Source organism: Aulonocara sp. 'chitande type north' Nkhata Bay, linkage group LG7, assembly GCF_057382095.1.
Source record: "Aulonocara sp. 'chitande type north' Nkhata Bay isolate Kocher_YH1m ecotype deep benthic linkage group LG7, A_spYH_male_GT1.1, whole genome shotgun sequence".
In the NCBI taxonomy this organism is placed as follows: Eukaryota; Metazoa; Chordata; class Actinopteri; order Cichliformes; family Cichlidae; genus Aulonocara; species Aulonocara sp. 'chitande type north' Nkhata Bay.
In genome coordinates, this window is record NC_141350.1 from 36,338,548 (window position 1) to 36,365,153 (window position 26,606).

At 39.8% G+C, this 26,606-nt stretch overlaps 1 protein-coding gene across 1 annotated transcript in view; it reads left to right on the forward strand.

Moving 5' to 3' along the window:
• igsf9a (immunoglobulin superfamily, member 9a) overlaps positions 1-25,041 on the forward strand; it is a 75,061-nt gene extending 50,020 nt beyond the window's left edge. Inside the window, exons 11-22 of the mRNA XM_086300238.1 lie at positions 3,369-3,509; positions 3,990-4,106; positions 5,864-6,014; positions 6,267-6,378; positions 7,913-8,103; positions 9,939-10,156; positions 10,515-10,599; positions 11,308-11,478; positions 11,868-11,904; positions 12,212-14,440; positions 15,163-15,236; positions 16,008-25,041. Coding sequence (XP_086156364.1) covers positions 3,369-3,509; positions 3,990-4,106; positions 5,864-6,014; positions 6,267-6,378; positions 7,913-8,103; positions 9,939-10,156; positions 10,515-10,599; positions 11,308-11,478; positions 11,868-11,904; positions 12,212-14,440; positions 15,163-15,236; positions 16,008-16,171 — 3,690 coding nt within the window. The 3' untranslated portion in view covers positions 16,172-25,041. The remainder of the gene's footprint in view (positions 1-3,368; positions 3,510-3,989; positions 4,107-5,863; positions 6,015-6,266; positions 6,379-7,912; positions 8,104-9,938; positions 10,157-10,514; positions 10,600-11,307; positions 11,479-11,867; positions 11,905-12,211; positions 14,441-15,162; positions 15,237-16,007) is intronic.
• Positions 25,042-26,606: the final 1,565 nt, after the last annotated feature.

Sequence of the window (26,606 nt, forward strand, 5' to 3'; positions counted from 1 at the left end):
GATAGAAGGCAGGAGAATAAACCAGCTGTTCTCAACAGAACCAGCAAAGGTGTACTCTCAGTGGCAAGGGAACAATAAGAGAACAGCACCACCAAGGCTGGAGACGGAGCAATACTGGAAGAGCATATGGGAGAAGGACGTAACCCATAACGGCAATGCTCAGTGGCTAGTGGATCTGAGGGCAGACCACAGCGACCTCCCTGAACAGGGTCCAGTAACCATCACAGTGGCAGATATCCAAGAAAGGGTCTCCAGTATGAAGAGTTGGACAGCACCAGGGCCCGACATGGTTCACGCCTACTGGCTAAAGAAGCTGACTGCACTCCACGAGCGTCTGGCAGCACAAATGAATCAGCTGCTAGTTAACGAGAGACACCCGGAATGGCTAACTGAAGGTCGGACGGTCCTGATCCCCAAGGACCCCAAGAAAGGACCGGTCCCCTCCAACTACCGACCAATAACCTGCCTCAGTACTACATGGAAGCTCCTGTCAGGCATCATATCGGCTAAGATCAACAGGCACATGGGTCAATACATGAGTGAGACACAGAAAGGAATTGGCAAGAATACCAGAGGCGCAAAACACCAGCTACTGGTAGACAGAACAGTCAGCCGAGACTGCAAGACCAGACTGACCAACCTGTGCACTGCCTGGATTGATTACAAGAAGGCCTATGACTCAATGCCCCACAGCTGGATACTGGAATGCCTAGAATTGTACAAGATCAATGGGACCCTAAGAGCCTTCATCAGGAACTCAATGGGGATGTGGTGTACAACACTAGAGGCCAACTCCAAGCCCATAGCACAAGTCACCATCAAGTGCGGGATCTACCAAGGAGATGCTCTGTCCCCACTGCTGTTCTGCATAGGCCTGAACCCCCTCAGTGAGATCATTAACAAGACTGGCTACGGATACCGACTACGGAACGGAGCAGTTGTCAGCCACCTCCTGTACATGGATGACATCAAGCTGTATGCCAAGAGTGAACGAGACATCGATTCACTGATCCACACTACCAGGCTATACAGCAATGACATTGGAATGTCGTTCGGACTGGAGAAGTGTAGTCGGATGGTAACAAAGAGAGGGAAGGTAGTCAGAACTGAGGGGATTGAACTACCAGAAGGCAACATTGCAGACATAGAGGACAGTTACAAGTACCTGGGGATCCCGCAGGCGAATGGGAACAATGAAGAGGCCGCTAGAAAAGCTGCAACCACCAAGTACCTGCAGAGGGTCAGGCAAGTCCTGAGGAGTCAGCTGAATGGTAAGAACAAGATCCGGGCCATCAACACGCACGCCCTGCCCGTGATCAGGTACCCTGCTGGGGTAATAGGCTGGCCAAAGGAGGAGATAGAAGCCACTGACATAAAGACAAGAAAGCTCCTTACCATGCATGGAGGGTTTCACCCTAAGTCCAGCACCCTGAGGCTGTACGCTAAGCGGAAGGAAGGGGGCTGGGGACTGGTGAGTGTCAGCACCACAGTCCAGGATGAGACAAGGAACATCCAAGAATACATTGGGAAGATGGCCCCAACTGACCGAGTGCTCAGTGAATACCTCAGGCAGCAGAAACCCAAGAAAGAGGAGGGAGACGAGGAACCATCATGGAAGGACATGCCCCTGCACGGTATGTACCACCGGCAGATAGAGGAGGTGGCTGATATCCAGAAATCCTACCAGTGGCTGGACAAAGCTGGACTGAAAGACAGCACAGAGGCACTGATCATGGCAGCACAAGAACAAGCTCTGAGTACAAGATCCATAGAGGCTGGGGTCTATCACACCAGGCAAGACCCCAGGTGCAGGCTGTGTAAAGATGCCCCAGAGACAATCCAGCACATAACAGCAGGGTGCAAGATGCTAGCAGGCAAGGCATACATGGAACGCCATAACCAAGTGGCCGGCATAGTGTACAGGAACATCTGTGCCGAGTATAACCTGGAAGTCCCAAGGTCAAAATGGGAGATGCCCCCAAGGGTGGTGGAGAATGACCGAGCTAAGATCCTGTGGGACTTCCAGATACAGACGGACAAAATGGTGGTGGCTAACCAACCGGACATAGTGGTGGTAGACAAACAGAAGAAGACGGCCGTAGTGATCGATGTAGCGGTTCCGAATGACAGCAACATCAGGAAGATGGAACACGAGAAGCTGGAGAAATACCAAGGGCTCAGAGAAGAGCTCGAGAGTATGTGGAGGGTGAAGGTAATGGTGGTCCCCGTGGTAATCGGAGCACTAGGTGCGGTGACTCCCAAGCTAGGCGAGTGGCTCCAGCAGATCCCGGGAACAACATCGGAGATCTCTGTCCAGAAGAGCGCAGTCCTGGGAACAGCTAAGATACTGCGCAGGACCCTCAAGCTCCCAGGCCTCTGGTAGAGGACCCGAGCTTGAAGGATAAACCGCCCGCAGGGGCGTGCTGGGTGTTTTTTATTTTTATTTTATATATATATATGCTGGGTGTAATATATATGCCTATATCTATTTATATCTATATTTATTTCTTTTACAATGTAAGACCTTGGGAAGCAGCTTTTAAAATTAAATCATTCCCTTAGTTTTGTGTGCAAAACAGCCACCCGCTTCCTTTCCCCCCTCATCTTTACACAGTGAGCTGACCCCCTCCTCAGTGCTTTATGTCTGAGCTGTGGACATGTCAGCAGATGAGATGCACCACAGGAAATGCGTTAGATTCCTGCAGTGTGGGACACAGGCGCTAGAGTCAGGCTGTTATTCTGCCAATTATTCCAATTCTACCATGGACGTCACAAGCTCTCATACCCACAGTAATACTTTCTTACTGCCTCATTCTGGGAGGGGGGGCATGATAGCAATTTTGACTTCATTATACTGAGTGGCAACCTTTTGCACAGTCAAAGCTAAACACAAGCCTTCCAGCTGTGACTTAATGGAACAAAAAAATGACTGAAAATTTACGGTTTTAAAAGCAAATGCTTGAAAGCTTTGCAGGCCATTTCTGTTATGTGTGTTTTGACTGACCTGACTGAGAAAAATAAAAAAATAAAAAATCTTTTCTAATCAGACAAAAATCACATCTTTTAACATTTATTGTAAATCTCTTCTTGCAAAAACGGTGCCATTTGGATGGAATCTGTGTAGCAGGGACTACAAATATCAAAAACTGTACTTACTATACAGTGAATCATTCATACATATCTGAAAAGCGCATATTTTGCTTGCTTGGTTACGGATTTCCTGCCATTTAGCTCTTTGAGCATTCTGCCTACTTCCTGTTTAAAATATGTTTTTTACATTTACTTGGTGTATTATTCAAAATTGTGTGTGCTAGTTCCTTTTAACCTCTTACTGTGAGAGGTGTATACAAATTGTGCATTTCTCTCAGTATCCAGGATGGACCTTAGCACCAGATGGTTCTTTGTTCATGGCAACTGTCAACGATGATGCAGCGGGCATGTACAGGTGTACTCCGTACAACAGCTATGGCACTATGGGCACATCTGGACCAACTAGTGTAATTCTACAGGTTAGTGTGCAGTCCAGGCCACCTGGGTCTCTCACCACAGGGATGCTGTGTATCACATGAAGCCACTGTAATGATGTACGCAAGACAGATTACATTTCACGCACCACAAATACCGCCTTTGTGGTTTAGATGTGACCTAAAAGCTCATCGAATCTGCCTCCGAATCTGTCCTGTTCTTATGACTGAGCTGTCAATTGTGATAATTTTAATTAGCCACAACTGTATCTGTCACAGCGAATTAAAAACTTTAAGAGAAACGACATTTTATTGACCTTTTTACTCTGACGTGAGCCCTCTGACATTAATAGAAGTCAACTCAGAGTAACTACAATGGTGGCACTATTGGGGAGTTAATTGTGTGGCTAATCCTTTTGTTATTAAGATAATCTTGTCCAAAGCGGCAGTAATCCAGTCTTAAAATCCATTGTTGGGATTGCTGCGGACTCCTTAATTCAGCTATATTGTTTTGGCAATTCGCAGGATCCCCCTTCATTCAGCATCACTCCGGAGAAACAGTATAAAGTGGAGGCTGGTAGAACCCTGCTTATCCCCTGTCAAGGAAATGTGGACCCAACAATTAAAGTGACCTGGAGCAAGGTAAATTACCCACTGTGGTTTATTTAAAAAGCGAGCTGTCCTGTTTTATTCATGTCAGTGCAAATGCTTACACGGATCTTCAATTTATATTGTTTACTCAGAAATCAGAATCAGACACATGAGTCAGTGCTTGCACAGGACATAGAGTACATATGATGCAGTCTGGGTGTATATAAACAGATACATTTCCAGTTATTGTTTTCCTGATGTACTTTTCTAAATGAGTAAAGACAATATTTTTCACTCTTCCACCCTGCATCCATTTGACTCATGATGACTCATCTTGCACTTAGGGATGTATACATAAATGTATCCAGTAAAACACGTTGAGGGGTGACTGCCTAACCCCTCCCATCGTATAAATCTGTACTTGACCTTAGCTTGTGGGTAGTAGTAGCTGGTGGAGCTGTATCATGTAGGAGGCGTGTGTTTTGATTGCAGTTGGCAAAAATTTTGTTTAGGCTTCCAAAGGACAGAGGTCTAATTTATTCATTTCTAGTTGATCCTCCTCCTCCTCATCTAAGAACATGGATAAAGGAGGTGTGGATGGATGCAAACAGTGCTGTACAGCTCTATGATGTGTTGTGCTGTAGGCACTTAACATGCCATCTTCTTAGTTATCTAAAGGATTTGAGCTCATCTCCTGTATAATAATATCCTACGCAGATTTTCCAGTTCACTTGAAAATAAGTCGCATTACAGAAATAAGAGATGCTCTTGCTGCCATTTGACTAGTCTAAGAAGTAACTAGACGAAATGATGATGAGTGCAGCCAGAAGCAAAATCAGTGCATCAGTGTCTTTCCTTGCGAGAGATTGAGACCAGTCAGCAGTTGAAAGAGCAACTTTATCACCACTTTTTATTATGAAATTGCCTACTTTTCAATTAAAAAAAAGGACTTTATATCCACACTCACAGAAATAAGGGCAAAAATCGGATGGTTGTATAACAAAATTGCTATGCATGCTGTAAACTTTACGACTCAAATTTAGCAGAAATCTGCTGTTTAACATCCTTTGTCATTACATCTCAAATCCAGTCACTTGGAGTATAGACAGTAGACTGTATATAATGTGGGTATAACCTTAGTACACTCACCCAGCAGATATTTGAAGTTTTCACTTAACCATTTTGGCTACTGCCATAATTTTTGAAAACCAGACACTGTGAATTGGACCTTTGTTCCATTCCTGGTCTCTGTTGTGGCTCTGTTTGCTATTCTAGCCCACTTATCAAACAATCGGCATACACAGCATTGTCCATGTTGAGTTGGGGTGCAACATGTTTGCAGGGTTTGAAGGCTCTCCACAATACCTCTTCAATGGACACAACAACAGTATCATAAATGAATCATGTGATGTTTCTACAGTCATTGGTGTACAATCAGACCTCTTTTCACAAACAGGGCCCCCAGTGGCTATTAGAAGAATTGCAGGTTTAAGGCAGTTCTGCATTAGCTTTTCAAACCTAGAGGACTACATTCAATTTTTCAATGGAGCCCAAACAAAATCAATCAATCAATCAATAAATAAGCTTATCAATAAATATATTTCCCAATATGTCTGGTCAGCAATGCATATTAAATTGCACAAGTTAAATTAACTCTTGACTTGTGTTTGATTTGTAATTTGTTTGTCCTAATATGTCCCAGCTATTTGTGAAAGTTATAAGATGTTTCATTCATGCTATAGGTACATCTGATTATGCCAACGCAGAGAGTTTTCTTCCACATGTGAATGGTTTGGTGTTTTTGATAGGTCGGCCTGGCTCGTAGCGTTTCCTACTCCGTAGAACCGGATGGTTCTTTGCTGCTGCAGCCTTTGACCAAGGACCACCAGGGGGTGTGGGAGTGCAGCGCTTCTAATCGTGTAGCCTCAGTAAAGACCAGTACACACGTATTTGTTCTGGGTGAGTCCTGTCTAACAATACCATAACCACACAGTGATTACATGAGCTGTGCACATTTTTAGTTTTTACTTTCCCAAATTATTTTCTGTATACCTGTGTAAACCTTTATTACACCCAGCACAGGCCAGATGCCTGTGCCTCCACTCCGCCTCCGATGGATAAATGTGGTACAGAGAGAGATGGCCTCTAAACTCCAGGTAGTTGAAGTGCTGGCCGATTTCCCTCAACACCTCTCCATTCCCTCCATTACAGGAACCAGTCCCCATGCGGCTACCTCTCTGTCCATGTCTCCAGGGGTGAAGCAGGCCAACATATCCTGGGAGGCAGGCTTTGATGGAGGATCAGCACAGACATTTTCAGTTTGGTGGGTGTAAAGCCACCCACTTTCTTTTCGGGCAGTAACCATGGCAGCCATCGACAGCAGTGGTATCACTCTATTGATCTCCCGAATGAGGAGTTCATTTATCTGTTATCACTTGTTGGCAGCTTCAATAAAAAAAAACGCTGCTACAGAGCATTACTTTATAATGCAGTGGCCATGCTAGCTACAATACAAGGTTACTGACAAAAGAGAGGATAATCTGCCTACTTTCTTTTCCTGTGAATCAGCACTTTTGTTCTGATGAATCATAGATGAATGGATTTTGTTTTAGATATGCTTGTGGTGTGGTGGAGAGAATAAAAGGAATCTTAAATTGGTGGAACTTGGTCAAAAACAACCAGAATTATGTGTGCACTGTTAAAAATAAAGTTTAGCATGAACACGAAGTGTATATTTTCTAATTAATTTCAAGAAATAAATAATAAACTATATTTAGATCACTATGTATTTTTTATGTCAGAGAATACTAGTACAGAGATACACAAAAGTTCTTCAAAGACCACACTGTAACCTGAGAGTGCTACATCAGATGAACATGAGATGAGCTGTCTTAATCCTTGAGAGGGAACTGGGTCAGTGCTACAGTAAGGAGCACATAAATAAATCTAAACGACTTCAAAAATACTCAAATAGATCAGCCATGAAGGATAAACAACCTCCCGAGTCTTGGCTGCAGCTTCCTTTGATAGCCTGTGGTCACAGCATGTGTTGCCGTGACCACAGGTTAAATGAAAATACTACAGTGAGAAAAGCAAGAGGATGATCGTCTTACTATAAGAAGTTCAGCATATAAGGATATTTGGGTATAATGTGAAAGTTATACCTATTGAAACTTTAATCACCATACGTTTCAGTTATGTTCACAAATGATTTTTTAAAAAAAACATGTTCTTGTTGCACTTTGTTGCGTCTAGCAGAAGAAATGTTAAAAATCATGCATATGTGTTATAGCTCTTTGGGCAGCTTTTTATTCCTCTTGAAAATGAAACAAGTCTCTGCTCTTGTAATTTTCCTAATAAAAGTGATTTGCTTGTTGCAGAACACAGTAAAATAAGGTCTCTGCACTGAATTCTTTGTACACTTGAATATCAAAAGAGAAAGTCAGCTTAACCATGTTAATGTTACCAGTAGCACTGATGGAGTCCAAGTCATCATTTAAAAACAAAAAAAACCTGCTTTTCTGAAACTGGTATTAATATTTCTTCTGCTGTTTTTGAATAGGTGAATAGGGTATTTTTTAGCCTTAAGGTCAGGTAATTTTCTCTGTAGAGAAAAGACGTGTAGAACCTCAGCTCTGGTAGAAACATGAAAATCACTATAATTGGAGTTGCAAGCTCTCTGTGCAATTTCACAGGATACATCAGTGCCGTCTCTGCCACACATTCTGGAGCTGATGACGAATATGAATGTTTAATGAAACCTACTTTTCTGTCATGTTTCATAAAATCACACTCCCAGAATTCCCTGCTCCTCTTTTGTTCTCACTCCTTTTCTCTTTGTCTCGCCTCCTCTGCAGGGTGAAAAAGATTTCAGCAAGTGATGATGATGGGAAGCAGGACTGGTTCTCTGTGCCTGTGCCCCCCTCCTCTGGCACTAGGCTGCAGGTGACAGGCCTGTCTCCTTCCACCGACTACCAGTTCAGTATCCTGTCTCAGAATAAAATGGGAACTGGCCCCTTCAGTGACATCGCCACTACACGGACTTTGGGTCAGTATCATCCCCTGGTTTTATCTAAATCTGTCTACGGAGCTGCAATTTCAAAGGATGATCTTATTTTGGCACAAAATGGAGATTTGCTCTCTTCACGATTTCTTATTTTTCTTTTTTATGTTTGCTACACGTTTCAAATAAAAAAAAATTAATGTTAGACAAGGTCAACTAAATGAATAATATATGCAGTTTTTAAATGATGATATAATTTATTAAGGGGGTAATAAGCAAACCTACCTGTGCCTGTGTGTGGAAAAGAAGAAGAAGAAGAAAGTGTGTACATTATTGTACTTTATTGAGCCCCGTGGGGAAATTGCTCTCTGCATTTAACCCATTCACTCAGTGAAGCAGTGGGCAGCCATTGGGCGCCCGGGGAGCAGTGTGTAGGGACGGTACCTTGCTCAGGGGTACCTCAGGGTAGCTGTTAAGGGGAATCGAACCCCCGACCTTCCGATCATGGGGCAGCCACTCTACCTACTGAGCTATCCCTGCCCAAAAAAAGTTGGCCCTAAATCTAATAACCTTCTTATCGCTGGGGAGCAATTTTGGCCCACTCTTCTTTGTAGAATTGTTTTAATTCAGGCACGCTAGAGGGTTTTCAAGCATTAAAGGCCCGATTTAGGTCATGCAAAACCATCTCATTTGAATTTAATTCCAAACTTTGACTAGCTCACCTTTGTTTTGTCTGTTTGAACAATTCAGAGGTGGACTTGCTGGTGTGTTTCAGATCATTGTTCATAGGTTACTTTTTCACATAGGTTTGGATAGCTTTTTTTTTAAATTACATTTTGTATTCACTCAAGTGATCTTTGTCTAATATAAAGTTGTTGTTTTTACTTTAAACTAGCGATATCCCCATTAGCTTGCGCTAAATAATGCTAAGACACTAAACGGAGATAAAAACATATATAAAGCTTAGCATGTAAGCACTGTCAGAGCAGTATAAATAGAGAGAGCTGCCAGCATGCCTGTCACTCTTTTTCATGTTTAACTTTTTTTTTTTTTCCAGCATTGGGCCCATATGTTCAAAGGTATTTTGTGTGATTTACAGCTCTCTGGTGTCATCAAAAAATTATCAAAATTTAGCTTAGGGCAAAAACCAACATTAAAATGCAATGTTTATACACCCAGTGGCACTACTCTTTTCTTCATAGATGAATGGATAGTACATTAAAATCCGTTTAGTCCTCTGCCTCAGACTCGTGAAGGCTGGAGTTGTGGCTGTTGCAGTCTGTGGAAATGTTGTTAAATGCAGATTTTTCTTTTCCTTGCTAGAAACATTTTTTTCATTCCAGTCGGAGAAAATATATCTGTGAGACATCTGAGAGATCATGGAAATTAATTTGAAGGTGAAATCCATTGGATAGGAAGTAAAAAGATAACATTTAGATTTTTATTTTTTAAGATATTTATGTTGGGAGCCAAAAAAAATAAAATAAAGGCTAGACTCAGGGGAAACAAACAACCTGATCACGTTAGTTTGTCTTTGTTAAACATTCATGGCAGCAGTTAATTATAATAATATGATAATCCTGAAAATAAGGAGTAAGCATGCTATATCAGTGGTTTCAGTTAGGAATTAGATAGATAAAATTGGATGGATGGATATGTTTTATCAAAAAGTCTTGAATTTACCAAACTGCATAAAGATGACTATGTGTTTCTTGTTTGGTACACTGCAAAAGACTAATGTCAACCTCTCTCTTATTCCCCTCACATTCTGAAGATTGAGCATCAGTGGCTGTAGCAATTTCCTCTGGTGTAATTTAATTTTTCCGCCAGAACATATCAAGCTGATCGACTGAAGCTCTTTCTCATTCTCTCTGCATCAGATCCTCCACCAAGGAAAAATAAACTAAAGCCCCCTGCATTGCTGTCAGCTAATCGGAGTTCAGCAGGTGTTGTTCTGCAATGGTCCCTTTCTGAAGCACAGCACCCTCCCGTCACTGGCTTTGTTCTCCAATCCCGCACCGAGCAAGGGGAGTGGTTTAATTTGGACGAGGACATCAGTGCCAACAGTAGCGAGATAGTGGTTCCGGGTCTGCACAAGGTAACACGCCAGACACGCTGCTCCCTGCGAGACTAATCAGTCCATGCTCCCTGTTGAATGCCTTTGAGATTTTTATCTAAGCTTTCCTTCCGTGGTTTTACTTTTTCAGACTCTCAATTATACACACTTCATGGCAGTCATCACTTTTCTGTCATATTTCAATCTGCATGCGTTGCCTTTTTTTTTTTCTCCTCCAGTCTGTTTCATCCTTCCTCTTTCTCTCCTGTATAGGCCTACATGAATTCAAATGAACGTCATTAGCATTGCAAGCACAATCCGGTGTTGACAAAGTGTGGTTTCATCCTCTGTCCTCCCCACTGTGTGTGTGTGTTTGTGTGTGTGCGGATGCTGGTCTCAGGACTGTGTGTACGAGCTGCGACTTCTATCTCGACGTGGGGACTTGCTGAGCGAGCCCAGCCCATCAGTCAATGTCTCCACTGCAGGTAGGTTTGGTGAGCAACCTTGCTCACTTCACATTTGTTCCCCACCTTCTGTTTGAACCCATTCTACTTCCTCAGTCTCCTTGTCCTAACTCTTTCCCCCCTCTTTCTATATTTCTTATCCCATCCCTCTGTTCCCAGCGTTAGACTAAAATTAGAGCAGGGCCTCAGGGAAAGCTGTCCATTAGAAGCCTGAATGATTGAAATGGCTCCACTAATAACTTCTCAAAAGAGTTAGTGATTGAATTTGCACTTTTCTTATTATTATGTGAATATGGCATGAATGTTACATTAGCTAGAGTACAGAGATATTAAACAGAAATCTGCAACCCCTAATGGTGTAGGACCATCGGCACCAAAACAATATCCTGTTGATTAACACAGCTCTGCTGATAATCTCAGTTTTACATCTGACAGATTAAGTTATGCAAAATAATTAAGTTGCTGATTTGATGAACATTATTATTATCAGGGATGTAGACTGGAGATTAAATCTACCTAAAAACCTTTTAATCATGTAGAATGTAAATTCATTGTTTTAGTATTATTCTGTTGTTGCTATTGTTCTCAAGTTTGTGCTTTCCCCTTTAATCAAGTATATATTTAGGTAATCCTATAGTTCTATCCATCTATATCCTTCTCTCTCCATCTACACACACACACACATATATATATATGCATATATACATATATATCTATATCATGTCACAGGTATGGAGATTTACCCGTCCACTTCCCGGCTCCTGGAGTTCGTCCCAGAGTCGTTACTGGCCGGTGTCCTGGGTGGGGTCGGCTTCATGTTGTTGGCCCTGGTCTTGCTGCTGGGGTCCGCCTGCATCATCAACCGCAAGAGGAACCAGCGCTGCAGAAAGAAGAGCGATGGTAAAATGCTCCTCACTCCAGAGACACAGCAGACACTCACTTTGATGAACTGCATCATGAATATAATCATTTATTCAATAAAATATTGAAAGCACTTTCAATCCATTATATAAATCATGGCCCACTGCATGGATTTGGCGCTCCTCTTGTCCACCCCCTTCGTCCATTCACTTGTAAAAGTTATTGATGTCATTTACATTACTTGCTAATTAGGGTAATTTCTCATTAGTGGCTGATAAATGTAAGTGTAATTAACTTTTTGGACAAGCCTGGGTGCCTCGGGACCTATAATGGGCTCTTATTACGGTTGATTATGTTTTTACGTCTTGGTCAGTGTGGTTGTATCCTACTGAGTCAGATACCATCTTGCCCCTCTCCCTTCCTTTCAGAGCCCCCAACTGCCATCTATAAATGCTCCCCATCAATGTAAGTACCCCTTTATCATTTCATTATAATACCTCCCATTCACCTTTCCCTCTGCCTTCCTTTAAGTGTGCTGAAAATGCCAGCACTTCAGTTATTTTCTATTGCATATCTTTGTTTCCTTCCTCATCCTCTGCTGCTGCTGCTGCTGTTTTGGTCTCTCTCTATATATTTCTCCCGCCCCCTCTTTCACTTTTGCTCAGTCTTATTTTCTCTGCCTCTATTTCTCTTCCCCTCACACCTCCAGTTTTTCTTACAATTTTCTTCTGTCACCCCTCCCTTTCCCTCTTTTTCTCTCTCTCCCTCACAGAAAGACTTCAGGCACCAGCACTCCAGACAGTGTGCTGAAGAAAAGCCTGCTTCCAGCCAGCTCCCACTATCCCACATCTTCCTCTACCACCACCTCCTCTTCTTTGCAGACAGACTGTTCTTCATTTAGCACTGAGAATAATAATCGGAGGAAGCATCTTATGTCCAAGTACAGCAGAGACAGCCTCACTAAAACAACATCTCTAATTTCTCCTTCAATTGAGATGATCTCTAGAGGTCCAGATGGGCGATTCACACTCCCACCGTATGACACTGAGACTCTGAGTGTTCACAGCAAGAAAAGTGTAAGGTATGACCAACACTCTAAAGTTCGAAGGTCTGTGTCACTGCACTCGGAGAAGGAAGACAGGAAAGAGCATCCATTTGTGCTTTCTGTTGATCTCCCGCCTTGCAAGAAGTCAAGTTATGATGGCTTTCCTGAACTCAGCAGCTTGTGCTCTGACAGTAGTTTGGCCACTATTCATCATCACGACAGAGAAATGACTCCCGTATTTCCAGTGCTTCCACATATCCGAGCTGGCCTTGGTCAGCCATCTACAACTGCAAGCGCTCTGGTGCTCCAAATGGAACATGAGAGGGAAAGGGGGAACCTGCACCGCTGCCTGAAGCTGGCTCAGGAGAGGGAGGAACTAGAGAGGGAGCTGCAGTGGTACACGTTAGAAAGAAACTCCACAAAGCACGAGCAGTCAGACTTAAAGAGGAGGGAGGATGGTGGCAATGAGCTTTTATGGGAATACAAGAGCAGCACCTTGCCACACAGATACTCCCTAGCCAGCAAGGAGAACCGTTGTTTCTCACCAAGCTTTTTATCATCATCTTCTTCCTACTGGGAAACGCATCCTCTTGTTTCTCCACCCACTTTGATTCAATCCAGGACCCATCTCAACGCATCATCAGCTGCAGCTCCCTCATATTTAAAGTCCAGCAATCGTCATTCTTCTCCGTTTTTGCCCATACAGACTTCCTTTCAATCTGCGGAGGCAGGCAGTTTTTCGAAAGCCAGATTAACTCTCCCACATCTTTCCCTAGAGCACCAGAGACATGAAAGAGCAGGGGCAGCACCAGAAAGCTATAATGATTCACCACAATCCACAGGCCTAGATATGCAAACAAATGATTCATGTTCTGAGGCACAGAGACAGAACAATCTTAGTCATGGCAGCCTTTCAACATTGTCTTTCTACAGCAATAAATACACTGAAAGATCTAATTCAGCTCTTGATGCGTTGCCAGGCTCTTCAAATGTGGAGGTAGTGCTCCCCAAACCCACTGGTGAAGATTTGTGTGTTGAGATGAGTGTAGATGAGCCACACTTTGAGATGTGTCATGTGCGGCCTGCAAAGCCAATGTTGCACCAACGAATTGCATCTCATGTACAAGGGCACACACTGACCCGCAGAGGTCGGCATCATGATATGAGGAGGAGCACCAGCTTGAACTGCCGTGGCCCTGTTTCTGTGGATGATATATTCAGGGTCCCAGATTCTTCGCAACCTTTAGAACCACACATGTGGAAAGCTGCGAGCCAAGGCTCTAAAATATCACTCTCTAAGCAGCGAAGTCAGAGTCTAGACTTGAGAAGACGGAAGGAAAGCAATTTCCTGACTCCTGATGCATGGATAGACTCTCTTAGCCAAGAAAACTGCTCTGCTCCATCATCTTGTCCTCCAGACTCGCTGTTCTGGAAACCTCAAAGTGCTCCTCCTAGGAAGATTTCCAGCTCTCCTCCAAATGATCATGCAGATACCAAATATGCCACCTATTTAACTCCTGCTGCTGCTGACCCTCTATTTTCAATGAACCATCCAGAAAGGCCCACAATAAATCCTAATGTGCCTTGTCATTACGAACCAAGAAGAGAGACCTGTCTTGTACCCAGTGCTGCCACAATGCCAGGGGAATGCCAGGAGGACATGGAACAGGAGGGAGGTTATTTGGAGGCCGTGAAAGGAGCCGCTATATGCTTACTGCCCAACACCGATGCTCATGAGGTACTGGAATTGGAGGCAGGAGGCTACGATGGAGTGCCAGAGTCTGGCAGCAGCTACAGCAGTTATGCCAGCAGTGGCCTAGGAAGCATGGAGCCCAGTAATGGGCGCCTTTCCATGTGTAACCTTTCTCCAACACTCATAAGCTCACCTGAGACTATAGAGGACACCCAGGGGAACACCCAGGACATACAAAATAACAAAATGGAATCAAGCCAAAGGTATTAAGCCATAATGAATAACGGAAATTATGTTGTATAGAACAAAATGTGTGGGATTACATTTGCAACTTGAATAAACCCTGTATGGTAAATACAAGGCTTTCAAGGTTAGCCTAATATACAATTTAATGTAATTATAGAAAGACATTGCACATTGTGTTTTCAGATTACAGTAATATGCTGTATACCCAATTTTAGAAAACCAAACTTTAGAGCAAGGTTATTCTTTAAAACATATCAAAAAGTTAAAAAGAAGTTTTTAAAAAAAGGAATTTAATCCTGCATTTTTGTATAAACTCTATCAAGATAGAAGAGCATCTGATGATGTTTGTGTGTTGTTATTTTTTGGAATACAGTGTGAACAACATCAAAATAATTTAATCCATTTGAATCAAAATCAACATCAAACACTGATATATTGCATAAAGCAAAATATATTTCATAACTGAGAATGAGATGGAGATTATAGAGTTTCTTTGTTCTACAGGAAAGCATTTAATAACTGTTTAAAAAAATGATGATAATATTAAAGATTTCTGAATATTTGCAAGCACACCTTCAGCATTCTGCTCCGTCTGACAAACTATGAAGCAAAAAACATGAAATAGTTTATTCTTTGCTGGGAGAACTCAAAGTGTGGCTCATAGTACTTTTCCATTTGTAGACAGTCATGAGTGTGTGTGAGCGTGCATTAAACATGCCTTGTTTTATGTCCTCTCTAGGAGAAAGGTCTCTGTCGATGAGAACTACGAGTGGGATGCTACTGATTTCTGCTCACAACCTGCTGACGTTCACAGTAAGCATTTTTATATTCTTGTTATATTCTTATATGGCTTATGCTTGGGTACAGACAAGGTGGAAAGCTGTATAAATCTGCTGAAACTCACTGAGCAATTTATGTGATTGTTGTGTGGTTTATGATGCTCAAATCAATAGAAAAATCCACACCATTTAACCTGTGGGAATGTAATACTCCTCATGGATGGGGACACTGAATAAGGGCAGAGACATTATGCAAATTGTTTCTGTTTAAATGTGTAACGACAATGGAACATTAGCTCTCCAGCATTTCAGACTGTGAGCTGTATAACTGAACTAAAAATACAAATGACAATCACTTGTTCTAATGACTCTTTAATGTGCATCTTCCTCTTGAATGTGCATATATCTCGGATCCAGCACACACAGGTGCAAGATGCTAACAAGATGCATGTATTTTAGCTTGAATTAATTATTATATTACATTAATTATTCTTTATATGGAATACTTAGCAAACTCGTATTTGATCTGGGGATGTTTGTGACTACATATTGCAAGCACAAATTAAGAGAAACTTCAGATGTTTTCACTATTTAGCTCCAGTGAATTGACTTGAAAGTTAACCTGCGGTCAGAAGCCAATATTTAATTTCCAACCTGTAGCCTATGAGGGTTTCACATCTTTGGGTGTTTAAGATATGAGGGACAAAAGCCTACAGGGTGCACAATTTTAATGAAGTGAAATCTGCTGTAAAATATCAGGAAACTCACAGATACCACAATTTCACAAGTTTCTTTTTACCTACAGGCCTGTTTCCTTCGTTGAATCTGCTGAAGCCTGATCCGTGCCGCAGCCTACCCAGCATGCAGCGCTCCACTAAGGCACTGAAAAATTGCAGTCAGATTTCTCGGCTCCCAGAGCATCAAAGCAGCTGCTCTGCTGAGCTAGAACCAGACACTGTGCTGTTCTGACACTGCCAGCCTTTGGCTCGTCTCACCTGGTGTGTCCTTTCACTTACTGACTCGCATCAATGTCGACAAAAAAGTGCATGCGGCAGAATATGAGCCTTTGTGTGATCAATTTTAGTTCCCCTTTCAATCAAAAAAAAAAAGGGAAAAAACAGAGCGAGGCCAGTACAGAACTGCCTTTTTTACTAGACTATTCTCTTTGCTAAGCTCAACTGAAAAGAATAATTTTCAACACATGTAGGTCCCAGTAAAAGTAGTAGAGGCATAAAACCATCTCTGTCTTTATGCAATGCTTTTAAACTTTGTTTCCCTTTGTGACCCATAACTATCATGCTTTCGACATTTTCTTTTGAGACTGTCTGCCAATCTGCGAATATCAAATCTGGTCACCGTGTTTTCTTGTGCACTTTGATATGCATTCATCATCCAGGGATGACTCAGTAACCAAACAAAAGACAAAACGATCACAGTCATTATCAAGTTACTGGTCTATGCTGGGATAGAGCTTTCAATATTATCTATCATCTTTGAGTTTAACAGCAGATATGTTAATGAAATGTCATCCAATAATGAAGATGACTAAAATACAGAAGGTCATTCAGCTGCACTGTTGCACAATTTGTGTAACCATCTTTCTAGAAGTATAATTTCCCAGCAGAGATTGAACTTTTTTTTTTTTAGAATCCCAACATCTACTCAGTGTAATGAAAGGCTTCCTCACCATGCTGTCTCCTTGTTCAGTGCAGCAAGACCATTAATTATGTTCAGCAATTGAAGAGGGTCATGTTAGCTAAGATCATATTTCTTCTTGTTTATTTTTTTATGGTCATAAAGGGAAATTAGCCTTATTAAATTGTGTTGCCTAATTTGGCAAGGGTCAGCTCTGACTAATCAATGCTTTTTTTCCTCCTAGCAACACGTGCGTAAAAAACACTTGGGAGATAAGAGTGCTGCTGAAAAGTGGCCCCAGTTAAATGCTTTGCTTGTCAGAGTGTATTTTCACACATCCAGTCAAATAGTATATTAATACCATGGTGCAAAACGCACTTCTATGTTTTCAATGTCGAAAAACCAAAATCCAAAACAAAAACTCAGAGATCATTATAATTTACCTTTAAAGAAGGAAACTAAAATTGTGCAGTGCTTTATGCGGTTCTTATTACACGGTGATTGTAGTTTTTAATAAGTAAGAAAAGAAGGTTTAATTAAGAGTATGAAGTCGTGAGAAAGTTGTATTTTTCTTAAAAGTTGCAAGAGATCAGACTGGTGTAATGTAAGTCTGAAAAGCACTAAAACACATGAAGTTTTATTCAAGCCAAAGTTTTATTATTTAAGCCAAACTCTTTTTGGATATTGTGCTTTTATCAGTGGATACTAGTCATACTTCTGAGCTGTAGGACTGCAAATTCTGTTGTATGAAGGTCTTTTTCCCCCGTTCCCACTGCATGTTGCTTTTTGTTTAAGTTTAGACTCTCTTCTACACTGACTCACACATTTGCACCGCTGGTGACCATTATGCCCAGAGACATTTTTAGCCGTGTGGTGGGTAAGCTAAAGGATGCTGCAGAGCATAGAGAAGAAGAACAACACTGAAATCCAGATACTGAAAGAAATTTGCAGGCTGAATGTGTACAAGGACACTCATCTAGGGACTGATGTGCACTTTTATATCGATGACTTCTATGTTGGTCATTTGTTTAGCCCAGGAAGAATGACAAACGTGTACCAGGCTTCAGTAACATGAGTATCAGATATTATTTTGATTAACAAAAAGAACAAAATGTTATTAAAGCCAGTGGTTGTGAGCAATGCAAGGTTAAGGTTTGCTTTTATCTTTTAATATGCCTTTCAATGGCACACTATTTTGCGGAAAAAGAAGCAATGGCAGCTTTCGGCGTGCTGGTGTGATTAGGTACTAAGAAGTTTAAAGAGTTTGCTTTGTTTTAACGCGTAGTGGAACAAATTCATAACATAAAAAATCAGTTTTAATTAATGTGTGGAATAATTCCCATATCAAATTGTAAAAACTGATTTTTTCCAACCTCCTTTTCCTACTGCAGATTGTTTTTTTCCCCTGGAGGATCAAACCAAGCACAAATGTTTCACTGTTTCCGTAAACCTACTGAGAAAAAGAAATGCACCCATGCGCCACGCTCTTTTCTTCACGAACAATGGAGGAAAGGAAAAGAAAAAAATGGTTTTGGTTGCTGAACCTCTATCTTAAGGCCTGCACATTAGTCAAGCAAATAATTAACTCAGAACTCTGCAGTGTACCAAAGCATTGTGGGGTATCCATCCTATAATTGAAATTCACTCATAACAGCTACATTTACTGCAAATCAGTGTTTCACTTCTGTAGAACATTTTCATTTTCTGGTGTGCGTATTGTACCTCAAGTCGGGAAATGATAAAATCCTAAGTGCTTTGCAGACAATTTGTATTCAGCACCAGCTTTTTCTGTTTGTTTGGGTTTTTTCGCCCTACCTTTACAAGTATAACTAGTGCAAAATAGGTGGTAATATGTAACATATATATACATTAGAAAATGGAAAACACAACACTGAAAAGTGGTAATGAAGCATAATAATACACTTTTAAGGAAACCTGTTCACAAAGAGTTGTGGATAATAGCAAAAGCTCATAAAGCTGATTGTTATACTGCTACCTTTTTCAGTTATTGTGTGTACTTAGGAGGATTAGCTTCAATGCGAGCTCTCGTTTATTATGGCCATTAAGAAGTGATTGAATTATTTGCAAATGCCAGGAAGTGACTCTCCAAGCTAGAAACTAATGAAGGTCTCACTGAAAGGAGATGTCATACACAGACCAGAAAAAGGTGCTTACATCCCCTCTATAAAGTTGAGATAGCTGGAAAGTAACTGGAGACTTCATGTTTATTGAATATCAAAGTTAAACTTACAATCTGTGTGATTATACAGTGAATGAATACTGAAATGGCAAAGATTTGTAGAAAAATAAGTGGGGTTTTTTTTTGCCTGTCCCGTTTGGCTCTTTTGCCATCAGAATTATTGTCTAAAGGCAAAGAAAGATGCCCAACGGATTCACTTTACCAAATTGACCATCCCAGCCTTGCCGTAATGGTCCATTTGATTCACCTTTTATTGTTTATTTTATTTTCACTTGCTGAATACGGGACAGACTTGACTGGGGGAAAGAAGGGGAGAAAGAAAGAGGGAAAGAGAGACAGCTGAGAAGAGGGACGGGGGAGAAGGGCAAAAGACAAAAACCAACAGAATGGGCAGAAAAAAAAAAGAAAAAAAAGAAAATGCATATATCAATCACCTGGATCACCTGCTGAGAAAGAAAAAAGAAAACAAGCAGAAGAGAACAAGAGTAATAGAATAAACAACATCACAATGATATATGAGAATATGACAGTAAATACTAAATATTAAACATTATTGTGCAGCACATAAGATCAACAGAACACAGTGTGCTTTGAGGTAGGAGCCAAAAAGGGTGTAGTTTGTGGGTGTGATCACCCGTGTGTACACCTGTGAGCATGGACGCGCTTGTTTTTTTAAAAGGTTCCTTCATGTAATGATCTGCTAGAGGGTAAAGAGAAAAAATAATAAGAGGGTAGAGAAAAATAAGTTAAGTTCAGCCCATTTTGCATTTTGGCTTGTAGTCTAAGAAACACTACATATATTTATGGCTTTAAGGGCTATTGTCGTAACATTTTCACATGTTTAATTGAGTTCCATTTAGATTCAAGTTTGCCAAAACACATTTGTCATCTTTTTTGCTGTAACAAGTCATAGAAAATAGTCTTTTGTACAGCACTAAAAGCTTAAAATATACATTATGCAAAGCCCAGATAAAAATGGAGAGAAAATGCAAATAAGCTCCTGATTATGAACCAGTGTCCTTCTAATGATCAGAAACACCTCAAACTCTTAAAGAAGAAAAAGTTGGCAAAAACTCTGAATTAATCAATTCTTCAGGTTTTACAAAGCCCCTGAAAACGTGGCATCAAATCCTAGATATTGTTCTATAAAAAGAAAGACTGAATAGCAAAAGCCATGCTAGACTACATACCACCGGCAAACCCCCCCAAACCCCTCTTCATAAATCCATGAACTACGTCCTTAATTTTCCTGAGAAAACATAATGATTTCCAATTCTGTTATTAAATTTTTTACATACATTTGTGAGTATATGTGAAGTGTTCACTGTTGCCCTTCCTTGCCATGGTAAAGTTAATCCCTTCTTAGGTCCCTGCCTTAAGCTTGGTTAAAAACTACCAGGCAAGCTGACAACATAATATCTTACCTTTACCATTAGCATAATCAGTTATGAAAACGATGATAGGTTTTGTTACTGAACAACAGCATAAATCAGCTATACTAAATAGACCTTAAAATTTAGTATATATATTGCTTTTCACAGAGATTAAGGAGTAAAATTTTCTTCTCACTCTACTTCATTTGCACAATGTAAACTGTAGAAGCAATCTGTGATGACGTACAAATATTGAGTTCCATTCTGCTCGTTTGACACTGAGTGGGCAACTGACTTCACTGACTGATAAAGTGCTTGTATTACATATGAACCAGCTTCCAATTATACTAATGGTATTAGTACCGCAGCACCAGACAACCTCCATCCTGAGAAAACGATCTGAGGTAATGTCACAGTCATCTTTTTTAATCCTCGGCAATTCCATTTATTTAGACTTTTATATCTCTTTGACATCAGAGATTATGGGGTGGGACAAACACGTATTTCTTGTCTCTGGCTGCGGAGTAAAGATTTGACAATGCAAAGAGCAAACACTGAAAACATTAATGAGTGTGTACAAGTGCAGCCTGTGCACAGGTAGTTCAACAGCTTCTTCTAACAGAAAACACGTGTAGCATTCAAATGACAAGAACTTGACATAATTTTACCAGAGTGGTGTGAATTAATCATTTGCACAGTCTCTGACTTTAGGTAAGAAAGGAATTGTTCGACAATGTAAAGACTGGGCTATTGATTGGATACTAAATGTGCTTTATAACTTAAAATTCTTTGTATAAATTAACCTCCTCTGATGGGCTGATTAGTTACATATCCTTGTAATTAACATAATATTAATTATCTTTTAATTAATAACCTTATAGTATCATTACAGAGTTCTCTATTCTTAAATTGACTTCTGACTTGATTAGAAACAGAATTTCCTGGTTAATTTTGCCAGTAACTGTCATTTTAGGTGATAACAGCAAGCGTTGTATTGCACTTGATGTATTATACTACAATTCCAAGGCTAGCCACTGTGCCGTATCATAGTAGCAAAACATGTTGATTTAACAAAATCTCTGATTTATTTTAGCAGTAGTTGGCCTTCTTGTTTTGTTATTCCCTACAATATTTCTACCTTTAATAGTGGTAATTCTTAATTTAGTTTCACTAGTTTAATACTTTTGTTGTGTAGTAGTGGCAGCTGTCATGAATTTATGAAAAATAATGTCTTATTTTGTAGCCATCTTAACCTTGTTATGACAGTATTTTTGGAAACTTGGACGCAAGAAGCAAATAATACAACTAGCTATGAGTAGCCTCTCTTACTTTGCCACACAGGTGTCAGTCATTTAACTTAATATAATTTCATTGTGGGTGCAAAGTTATTGATTGCAGCAACTTTTCAAAAAGACTAATTTCATGTGGAATCTATTTTTTTCTCCATCATCTTAAGTGGCTCACTCATGCCCATCTCAAAGCGCAATTACTGAAGGGGCCTAAGAGTGATCTTCAGTTGTTTTACCTGGAGGCTCAATTAAAAGTTGGCAGTGTGTACTTTTTAAATCGCTAGAGGAAACATGGGTTTTCAACTATGATTAGATATATAATTAAAATAGACAAACAGGTCACCCTGAGATTAAAGTTCATTATATCACAACTCCTGTCAGTTAACAAGTCATTTAACAAGCAGAAAAGCCAAAAAAATGACTGGTTTCTCCTTTTCAAGTGTTGACATGTTTATTTTGTAGTGTTACACTGCTATAAATCTGGGCTTAAGCAAGCTGGATAAAACAAGCATATATAATATCTATATATTTCGTGCATGTGTGTATGTATTCTATATTTAACATGACACTGGGGGAAAAACAAAACACTTGATAGATAATATCTAGTTATCTTCATTACTATTATGTTATAGAGCTACAAAATAAAACAAACGTCCCATGTAAAATGCAGGTTCAGTGTTCTAGCATTTTCATGCTACGACATCCAGGTTTTTAGATGTGCAGACAGTCGTAATTATTTTTTTGTGCTTTTTCATCCTTAAGCAAACTACAGCAGGTATTTTATTTTGCATCGCAGAAAGAATGAGGATGGCAATTAATGCTTGTTGTTGAGGATAAGCTGTGGCTATTATCTCCTGCCAAGTGTAAAATTAGTGCGATTATCAGCAATATTACCATGGAAATATGGTTGGACGTGGATAATTTAAAGATGGAAACCTAAATGGGACTTTTTCAATCAGTCTATCTACACATCCAGCATTCAGCCTAAGAGGCAAGAATTCACAACATGTCAGCAAAGTTAATTACCTCTCTGAATGCCTCCCAGCAGAGAGTGGAATAATAGCATCAGGGGAGAGAATGACTTTTCTCCTGTTGTATTGCTTTTATTGTACAGCACAATCTTTCTTAACCCCTATTTCACTTTAATTAGGCATTTACCCAAGAGACAGAGGTTTTGAAAAACATCTGTGTTCTTGCTATCCCAAGGGCAATAACCTTGCAGTGGGTGTTTCTTATTCTCTCATTGATTACAAAGCGTGTTCATCCAGAATTGATGACCTTATTATATGGGGTGGTTTATTGTGTCCTTGAGAAGAAACATTTACCATGAAGATAAGTAAGCCTAATTTTCCACAGCCACTATTGATGTGATATAGCACTTTTTAGGGCTTTGAAATATGACAGTTATATTTGACTGATATTTAATGGATTTCTTTTCATTAACTGAATTAACTGTATGCGAGACTTCTGAAGCTAAGACTCGAAAAATGGAGACTTATTTTTTTATCATGAGGAAAATGCATCTATATTATTAAAAGCACAATATATGGATGTATATGGTTGAATTTATTTTCATTTCAACAATTATGACTTATATGAACCTTGTGATATGTGACATGAAGCTTATTAAACATGTTGTCAAAGTTGCAAAAGTGACTGTAACTACTTAACAGAGTTCATCTTGATGTTTAAATAATAGCTGAAGATTTCTTGTTTATTTTCTCATGAAAAAATATGATCTATAGTTATTTGCTCAGTTTTGAAAGTTGTATTTTATGTCAGACATTCAGATTTCTGTGTAAATATTTCATTATAATAATGTGTTATCATATTGTGATTTTGTTAGTTCACTTTTTTTTTTTAATGTTATAGCCATTTGTGTGCAAATGAATACTATGTTGAGGTCCTTGCCTCATCGGTCATATTTTAACAAACAATCCTGAACCATTTCACTGTTTGCCATTTACTGGACAAAAGGTGTTCACACACATTGAATAGACTCACCCACAGCAGGAGAGTAAAAGTGAATTCTTAAACTGATTTGCATTCTCTTTTGCTCATTTTGAATGATTTGTATGCATAAATGCTTTCAAAATCAATTGAACTTTGTTGATCCAAACCTTTTGAAGAATTTGGCTTTCTGGGAGAACTATGACTGGCATAGAAATTAAACCCAAAGTATATTCCCAAACTATAAAACAAGTGCAAGTACTTGTTGAGAAAGTTGAGCTTTTTAGTTTAACTTTTGGAATTTTAGTGTTTAAAGTTTAGAGCTTTCGGTTTGTAAGCCTCAGATGACATGACTCATGTTTTCATCTGCTTCTTTCCATCTCATCTGGAGTTGATCATCATAGATCACTAATGAAGACGATCTAAAGTCAAAATACCTATACATATCTTACTCTATCTATAAATAAAGCACATAAAAAATTTACAGATACCTTTCGACTGAACTTCGTTTCAGTTACAATTTAAGAAATATTGTTATTTTCATCTACAGTCATTTATATCTATTGGTATGACTCTGTACTGGGACCACCCTATCATGCTTTATGGTTTCTTCAGGTAAAGGTTAAAATAAATAAATAAAAGATGGTAATCTGTTGCAAAGTGTTCCCTGTTTTTAAAGCAACCATTTCAAAGGCAACACGATCATTACACATGGTCCCAATCATTTTGCTCATGACGATGGTTTTCCATGAATTGAAAATTGGTAAAATATTTCCTCTATTAATTTCTCTCTCTCTCTCGATTATTTAAACTAGATATGATAAAGTACAGTTCCCGAATCCCCGTGCGGACTGATTCCCACACTAATAGATAACTTTAGGAAAAAAATGTCGTAGGCAAATTGTGATATATTTCCTGTCGTGTGCACTCTGGCAATGCAGCTACATAACACATTTGTCCATTGTATTTTGACATTTAACCTTTCTCAATTCTGGCTGTCAAGAATGAAAAAAGTGCAATGGAAAAAAAAACATGCAAAACACAGTCTTTCAGAAATTCTCAGGTCTGTTTCCTGTTTAAGGTGTTACTGTGATATTTGCCTGCAGCTGTTCATTTTGATCGGAGCAGCTGCACATCACATGTCCCCACAATCTCCATATTGCACCTGTTGATTTGTTTTGTCTTCTTGATCCCCTAAAAACGTCCCAAATAGCAGACAGGAACCACCAGTGAAAAGATTGTCCTTGACATGTTTTTTGACTTTGCCTGTGATGTGTATACAGTATGATGAAATGGAATCTGTTGATTGCTAGCAGCTTCGCACAACAGACAGACCTCTTCAAAGACTAGAATGCCTGATGCAAACTAAGTGATGCCAATGTGACAGAAAAATAGCAGTGCACTGGTGTCAGTGTGAGCTGTCATACACTGACGACAAGCAAAATGTCCTGCAGGAATGCACAAAGGCACAGCTTGGTTGTTGCCTCATACTTCATAATCACTAGTCAGGGATGAGAATGTGATAAAACCAAATGTTTTCTGTTTCTTTTAATGCATAGCCCATGGCTTGAGGTATGAAGTACAGTGATTACACCGTGAATGGTCTCTTTTCACCTCTAAATACAGGCCATCAATAGGCTTACACAATGAATGTTTACTGTTTCAGACAAATAGATTATTCCATTAGTCTAATTGATTAGAAACAGGTTAGTGGGGCCAAATGTGTTGGCCAAAAAAAATAAATGAGATTAAAGCGTGTGGTGTCAGTCTGGTGTGTTAAGGTCAATGGCGTTTTCTTGCTTGTTATACAATTTCAGCTGCTCAACTATTCAGGCCCTGTTTTTGTTGTAAGTGATTATTTCTTAATGTTATAAATGTATTCAGTGAATGGCAGCTCTGGGCTGCAGGCAGATGAGTTTAGTGCCTGGACTTATAAAAGATCACTGATGTAATTTTGTGTAGAAAAATATGGTGACTTCACAAATGTGCAATGTTACCCATGCTACTCACCTATGCAGTTGTATATCATCACTAATGAACTATGCATTGATATGTAGCCAGGCTGTCAGTTTTATATGGTTATTTCAAAACCACCATTTTTTTTCCTCCTCAGTTCTTAAATGCTTAATAGTGGTAAAAACAACAACAAAAACAAACAAACAAACACACAAACAAAACGGTGACACAATATAGTGGGAATATGTCTGTGAAGGTTCTCAGTCATCCAGGTCATTGTAGTCAAAGGAGCTTGCAAAGAAAAGCGTCTGGACGTCCAGACGCTTTTCTTTGCAAGCTCCTTTGACAACATAGTGGGAAACATTTCTCCCTTTGTTTTTTGGTCTTGAGCAATAGTTCTACAGGAATTCTGAAGGTCTTTCACTTTTTTTGTTGTTTTTGTTTCTTGACTGCTTTTTCACTCATGTTCACTCCAGTCATTAATTTTCAGAAGAACATTTTTATTCTTTGTTACACCACTTAACACTGACCAGTATATAAGCAAACAAAGTCAAGTCCTTAAAAATCATAACGAAATATTCCAGCAAAGACCTGACACAAGACCTGAGAGAAGAATCTGTCCTTTCAGTTGATCCATCTACTATTTACTGAAGCCTTGTCAAAAATGGCAGAAGGTTGTCTGTCAAGAAGCCATTCTTAATAAAGGGATGCAAAGAGAAAGTGGTGGTCATTCAAGCATGTTGTGTTCCTCTTGACAGAACAGAACGAAAGGCAAGAAACACCCAACAAAGAGTTTTGTAGTGTCCTCCAAGAAGCACTGAGAGCTATTCCTGAAACTATTTACAGAAATTCTTAAAGAAATCACCTAAGAGAGTTTAATTTTACAGACTCTGTTTTCAACTTATATCCTCTATTTCCATTTATATTTTTACGTATTTCAATAAATTTGCTGTATTTTTATTTCTAGTTTCTTCCTTTACATTTGTGTAGGCGTTGTTGCA